General features: G+C 38.3%; 2 protein-coding genes across 3 annotated transcripts in view; one reads left to right on the top strand and one right to left on the bottom strand.

Annotated features, from left to right (window-relative positions):
• The window catches only part of UBE2B (ubiquitin conjugating enzyme E2 B), a gene marked incomplete at both ends in the record, with an annotated part of 12,404 nt that extends 12,187 nt beyond the window's left edge, over window positions 1–217 (bottom strand). Inside the window, one exon of the mRNA XM_084252616.1 lies at window positions 117–217. Within this exon, the coding sequence (XP_084108742.1) occupies window positions 117–217 (101 nt within the window). The remainder of the gene's footprint in view (window positions 1–116) is intronic.
• A 442-nt stretch (window positions 218–659) lies between these two features.
• CDKL3 (cyclin dependent kinase like 3) overlaps window positions 660–7,150 on the top strand; it is a gene marked incomplete at both ends in the record, with an annotated part of 44,005 nt that continues 37,514 nt past the window's right edge. For both annotated transcript variants that reach the window (XM_084252560.1, XM_084252561.1), the window contains 2 exons: window positions 660–824; window positions 4,644–4,838. In XM_084252560.1, coding sequence (XP_084108686.1) covers window positions 660–824; window positions 4,644–4,838 — 360 coding nt within the window. The remainder of the gene's footprint in view (window positions 825–4,643; window positions 4,839–7,150) is intronic.

Below are 7,150 nucleotides of genomic sequence, written 5' to 3'. Positions count from 1 at the left end.
GATGTTCCGGTCTTGCGCACTAGACCCAGGGCGCAAGTCCCGCCGCACTGTTGCCATGGTAGTGGGCCGCGGCGGTCTAGCCTGGCTAGCTGGCTAGGTAGCGTCGCTGTCTGGACCCGGCTGATACTGTACAGAGCGTGGCCCGCGGGACTACAGAATGGGCTGAGGCGGTGGCTGCTGCCCGGACAAGGTCGACTGGGGGTGAGGGGCGTGACATTGGTCCGGAACCCTAAGACCTCCGGTTTAAGGAACGGGTGGGACCGAGGTTTTCCCTGGTTCAGTGGCCTTATATGTGGCGACTGTAATGTAACGGGCTCCTCATATTTGACAGAGGCATGACAGGAAGTTTGGGGACCCCACCCATGATGGATAGGTGATACGTAGTGAGGAAGTCTCAGTGTTAATGGGGATGACCGAAACAGCAGTAGGAATCCTAAATTCTGGTGAGTCACACGCGGACAGCTTTCTGTCGACCTGCCGGAGGTCCCAAAGATAAACAGGGTCTGTAAAGGAATACTTTTTGTTTCAGTATTTCTGCATTTTAAAGTATGGGTTTATTGTGGAAATGCATTTTCTAGCTTGAGTAGATAAAAATGTAAACTTTTAACATTTTATTTCTTTTTATTTCTATGAAGAAGTTGAAGCCGGGTTTGAAAAACATGGAGATGTATGAAACCCTCGGAAAAGTGGGAGAGGGAAGCTATGGAACAGTCATGAAGTGTAAACATAAAGACACTGGACAGATAGTGGCCATTAAGATATTCTATGAGAAACCAGAAAAATCTGTCAACAAAATTGCCACAAGAGAAATAAAGTTTCTGAAGGTTTGCTTCTTTTGCCTTAACTGCTATTAAATCAAGGGAAAAATCATAATGGAATAAGAATTATATAAAGAATATTTCACCTGACAAATGTGTTAAGACATGTAAGAGAAAAACACGAGTGATGCCCTAGTTGTCTACGTTCTGTAATTTTATAGTGATACAAGATGTATGTGTTTATAATGCAACAACCTATGCCAAAATTTGTAAAATATTCAGAAATATTGAATATTGAAATATAACACTTAATAAAATTGACTGCTTTGTGCAAGGCATTATACTAGATGCTAAGGCTATAGGGAGGTAAGTTAGTATATCCTCTTCAGGACTGTTTTTTAAACAGAAATTAGGCTTGCTTATATAAAAATAATGCTGAATTAAAAGTGGTTCATAATAAATACCAAGTCGTTAACCCAAAATTCTATTGGGTAGGGACGGTTTCTTGGAGGAACTGGGATGTTACAGGATGTGTAGAATTTAGGTAAGGGGGAGAACTATTGTATTCCAGGTTAGGGAAACAAGCTCAAAAAGTCTATAGCAGGACAAAAAGCTTAGTGGAAAGGATAAGCAGCAGAGATATTTGCTCATAGATTTTCTTGTACCAAGGTAGAAGGTGGGCGTAAAGTAATTGGGGGTGGATTTTAAAGTCTTTTAGGCTAAAGAGTCAAATTTGATTTTAGAGGTGAAGGTTTTGAATTTGGTGTAAAGAGGCTCTAATTTAGCACTGTTGTTTAGAATAGATTGGAGACTGAGAGGATCAAAAGTAGGGAGTTCTTTTATGAATTTAATTTAGGAATTCTGATAAATATGAAGGCCTTCCTAGAATGCAGTAATTTGAATGGAAATTAAAGTTAAAACAAGGCATGTTGCAAGACTAGACATGAAAGAGTGGGGGAAAGTGCCAGAGGTATCTGAGGTTTTGTGACTGCTTCCATTGATGAAAATATGGAAGACCTAAAAGAACCATTGTCTGGAAACTAGTTCAGTTTCAGAAATGTAGAATTTGAGGTGATGGGAGTACACGCATGACTAGTAGGTGTCTAAAGAGAAGTGACAACATCAAGAGAGATGTGTGCAGAAAGTAGAATCATGTTATAGGTTAACCCAGGTAAAAAGCTAGAGTGTAAAGAAGGGAGCATTAACATTTCTTTGGGATTGGTTATAAAACTAATGGTTTTTAAAGGTATATATATATTTAATTTGTTGGAGTTTATGTAGATGCTTAAGACAATACAGTGTAGATGTCTAGATGCTTTATTTTTTTTTAAAGATTAATTTATTTATGCATATAAGAGCTGGGGTACAGACCAGAGATGCGGGAGGCGAGAGGATTCACCAGAGACAGAGTAAGGAACAGAATAGGCAGATCGAGTGAAATACACTGCTGAGGGGAACAGTGGGCGAGTCAGGAGAGGTCTGCTGCGCCATGTGGGTTGCTCCCTGGCAGGCCAGGGATGGAACTCGCGCTGCAGAGGCTGCGAATTGCTTCATAGTGCGGTGCTTAACCCCTTGCACCACCAGTGAGGCCCGATGTCTAGATGCTTTATATGTGATAAAGCAAACAGATGCTCTTGTTCATTTTTATTTGATACAAAAGTCATCTTTTAAATCTATATTAGATATGGTGGATCAGCATACTTTCTGTATAAAAATATATTAGGCATCTGTGAATGTCAGTTTCTGGACAATGAAAAGTTAAAGTCAGTAAAGATTTAAGATTTTGTGAAAGATGCTGGTCCTTAGCCTGATGACCTAGGTGAAAATCTGGTTTGAGACCTCTTCCAACACATTATCTTTTGCTCTTGTTTTCACTTTGTGGTGTTTAAGCTGATTAAAATTGTCATTTCTTCCTACATAATCATGTAGTAAAAATGACCAATATGTGGCAAGAACTTAGAGATGAATTTGAAAATATACTTCATTACAATTATTTTGCAAACTATTTTGAGATGCTTAGCTGTGTATTCCCATTGTTATATTTCTTATGGAATTTTTAGTTTGATCTAACTCTACTAGATCCAATTAATGCCTTAGATTAGTTAATGGTCTTCGTTAACTAATTTGGTTAACTTAGTTAATTTAGTTAACTAAGCTAGTTAACTTAGTTAACTTAATCAAAGATTGCCATAGTGGTTTTGAACCAAATTTTCTCTACTAGATGTTTCATTAAATAGAACACAATTTGACTCATTAGAATATCTGTAGAAAAGTTGTCTAGTAATGAAGGGAAACAAAAATAACTTGAAAAGGGGCAGTGTAGCTTTTCTAGGTTTTCTGTGGTTTATCTAAGAAAGTATCTGATTCTTTTTCCTTGGATGTCTCTTCACTGATACTTATTAACTAACATTGACTCTTTACTGCTTTTGCCTTTGAAATAAAGACTGGACAGGGAACCAGTAATTTTCCTCAGTTGTAGGATAAATACTGTAGTGTCCAAATACAGTTGATTCATTTTTGCTACTGCCAACATGTTGTGGCTGCAGCACTGTGGCATCTTGCCAACTAGGGGAATTGGGAGCAAAAATAGGAATCTGTCATATATTTTGGCATGATTTAGTCATGTTTTAAGGACTTTAGAATCTGTACTACTAAAGAGAATAAAAAAAATTTGATGTGCCATTGGAATGAAAGCCAATATTTTTTTCATAAAAGTATAGTTTCCTAATGAATCTTAACATTGAGAATATAACACTTAATTTTTAGCCAAATGAATAAGTATTTTTGGTAATTTGGTAGAACATGTTAAATATTTGAGAATTGACTGTAATTAAGTCAGTGTGTTAAAAAATAGGGTAAGTGACATAAAATATTAAACCTCATTTATTTTCTGGGTTGATCATAGCCATTTTTTGACATTTTGAAATTATTTTAACAGTGATAGCAATCCAATTTTTTTTTTTTTTTGCTTAACACAGTATTGCAAACAATGACTAAGAATCTATCTACACATGATTATGTATTTATGTAACGTTTCTACGGCTCTAAATTGCTCATTCTCATATCTGAAAAGTTATTGATTTTTTTTTTAAGATTTATTTATTTATGCATACAAGAGCTGGGGTACAGGCCAGAGATGCAGGGGTTGAGAGGATCCACCAGAGACAGAGTGGGGAACAGAACAGGCAGACTGACCGAAATACACTGCTGAGGGGAGCAGCGGGCAAGACAGGAACAGTCCCTCGCCATGTGGGTTTCTCCCCGGCCGGCTGGGGATCGAACCCATGCTGCAGAAGCTGTGGATTGTTTCACAGTGCAGTGCTTAACCCTTCTCGCCACCAGGGAGGCCCAAGTTCTTGATATTTTGATGTTCTTTTTTTACAGTATCATGAATTTATAATGCCCACCTGGAACTTACTTTTTATTTTTAAGAGTTTGGCTCAAATTCAGATTAGCTAATTTCTGTAAATTTAGATCACATACCCAGTGGCACTGAAATCCATCCTCATTTGAAAACAGAAGGATCTTTGAAATTTCAGATGTTAAATTTAACCACAGACCAGATTCAAATGCAGCAAGGTGTCTTTTAGCAGTTATCATATTTATATCATATTAGCAGTTATATTTATCACATTAATTTTAAATTATTCTAATGAACATCAAGTACCAATTTGAAGTAAAGCAATATATATATTTGTTCTACAAATACTGATTATGAAATAGATTAATAATTTTCTTAAAATATTGAATGCAAGAAAATCAGTTCTGTTGAAATGCCTGGAGAAAAAGAAACAGAGTATTTCTTCTTTTCTAAGCTATATAGATAGTATATATACAAATTATTGTGCTTGAAATTTGTTAAAAATCCATTTCTTTTGTCAATAGCAATTCCGTCATGAAAATCTGGTGAATCTGATTGAAGTTTTTAGACAGAAAAAGAAAATTCATTTGGTGTTTGAATTTATTGACCACACAGTATTAGATGAGTTACAACATTATTGTCATGGACTAGAGAGTAAACGACTTAGAAAATACCTCTTCCAGATCCTTCGAGCAATTGAGTATCTTCACAATAATAATGTAAGTGCATCAGAGTAAGCTAACCTGTAGGATGAATATGAATCGTAATTGCCCTTCAAGTATTGTTTAATTTTTATGAACGTTGTTAAAATAATTTTCTGTACAATATTAATTCACATCCTGCAAGTGGAGAGGGATACTAAGCAATCTCTACCTTACAATTTAATTCTAGAACCAAAAAACATTGCGCACACAGTTGGAATGCTAAAGGAGGCATCACTAATGAGGTATAGAGGAACCAACAGTTAACTAACTGGAGCACGTTTTTTAGAGAGATTAAAACATTGAAAGTCTAGCTAGCTTAAGTCAAGGGAGGTTGGAGGTAGGAACTGGAAACTTGGCCAGGGGAATGGCAAGTGAATGTAGATGTCTTTAGGGGAAGAAAGGAGAAATAAATTAGTGAGAGATGCAAGGTTTTTGTTTAGGCTATAAAAACATCAAGAAAGGATTTGTAGTGTTGCTTTCAGCATTGCCTAATAAGTATTTAGCTCAGCTGTTTTTTATGGAAATATTTTGTTCCCAATCTTACCTCTACTTTCTGGAAAGTTAGATATATATTCAGGAAGTGATAGTAAAGGTCTCTGTAGGGGCAGGAAGGCATAGTGCAGGATCTCTATGATCTGAGCAAACAGGTAAAGGAAAGTCCTGGAGCCCTCTGTGGCTTTTTCAGGCTTTTATTGATCTTTTCCCCGGGGGCCGGGAGGCTGGCAGAAACTTTACTCTTTCTGGGCTCTCTGGCATTCTCTTACGGTCTCTGCTTCTCTGCTGGTTCTGCTCTCGTTCCGTTGCTCTCTTCTGCTAGTTCTGTTCTGCTGTCATCCCCCTGATGCCGCCCTTATAAGCCCAGTCTCAACCCAGGTGTGCCCACCTATGCAGGCCCATACCCCGCTCCAGGTGTCCGCCATCAGGCATGCACGAAGGATCTCAGGAATCCATCAATGCTAATGGCAGGAGGGCATAAAATCCTGATAATCACTTACTCTACAGTCTCAAAAATAGATTTATTATAAAAAATAGATTTAATTATTCAGCGACATAGCATCTGTGTATTCCAGGCTTTTTCATGTATCTTAATTGCTAGTTTTTTGTCTTGCTAATAGTGCATTTCATTTTGTGACTTTGAAATCTATGGCTGTGATTGCAACTGAAATTCAGATTATAATTTCTTGCCACTTGGCTCCGTGGGGAGGCAGTATAATATAATTTGGGTGCACAGTCTTCTGAATCAGATTATCTTGAATTTTTTCCTAAGAGTTAATGGATAACTACACAAATTGTGATGCAGTTCACAACTTGCATGAACAAAGGTGGCAGCCCAATTACTCTGTGGCCCCGGAAATATTATCTAACCTCTCTGAACCTCATTTTCCCCGTCTGTAAAATGATACTATAGTACCTTACAGATTTATTTTTTTTTTAATTTTTTTTTAATAGAGGCATGTTTATTTCTTTCTTTATTTGTTTTGTTTGTTTGTTCTGTTTACACATGCACTGGGTACAGTCAGAAGTGCGGGAGGGTGAGAGAATTCACCAGAGCCAGAGCGGGGAGCAGAGCAGGCAGAAGGACCGAGGTACACTGCTGAGGGGAGCAGCAGGCGGCAGGAGAGGTCTGCGCGCCATGTGGGACCCTCCTCCGGTGGCCGGGGAGCAGCGGGGGATCGAACCGGCGCCGCAGAGGCCGCGGGCAGCTTCGTAACCCAGCGCTCAACCGCTGCGCCACCGGGGAGGCCCCAGATTTATTTTAAAACTCAAACTAGGTATAGAATATTTAGCACGGTGTCAGGCACATTTCAGTGCTTAATAATAGTGCTGGTAGGGACTCAGAATAGTTCTGGTAATGTAGCCATATAGTGCTTGTCTATAATGGACTTTAAAAATGTTTTCTGAATAAAGGGAGACATCACTATGAACTGGACATATTCTAGAGACATTCAAAGAGGAGATCAAATAAGTAGAATTTTCAGCTGAAGCTAGGATTACATTAGAATACAGAGGACGTACATTCAGGTGGGGTATCACTCTAAGTATGGAGGTAGACGATAGGGAAATTTTGAAAGTGGTGATGTCAGCTTGCAGAGAGACCAGGTAAAGGGTAGTAAGATTGCATAGGTACACTGGGGAGAGGTATTCCCAAGTACTAAAATGCATCCTGAATTTAAGACTTTTTTCCTGAGTATACTGGGAAATTGTGGAAAGTTTTTGAACATTGCTCTGAGGGAATAAAAACAAGACCTAAACTTTGGCTTGTGTAAAGCATGTGTATGCATAGGTACTCAGATCAGGTGAAAGGCTATTTTGGCAGTCTAGATATT

Source organism: Talpa europaea, assembly GCF_964194135.1.
Source record: "Talpa europaea genome assembly, chromosome: 13".
In the NCBI taxonomy this organism is placed as follows: Eukaryota; Metazoa; Chordata; class Mammalia; order Eulipotyphla; family Talpidae; genus Talpa; species Talpa europaea.
Note: the sequence above shows the minus strand (reverse complement) of the source record. Positions and strands in the feature narration are given on the sequence as shown.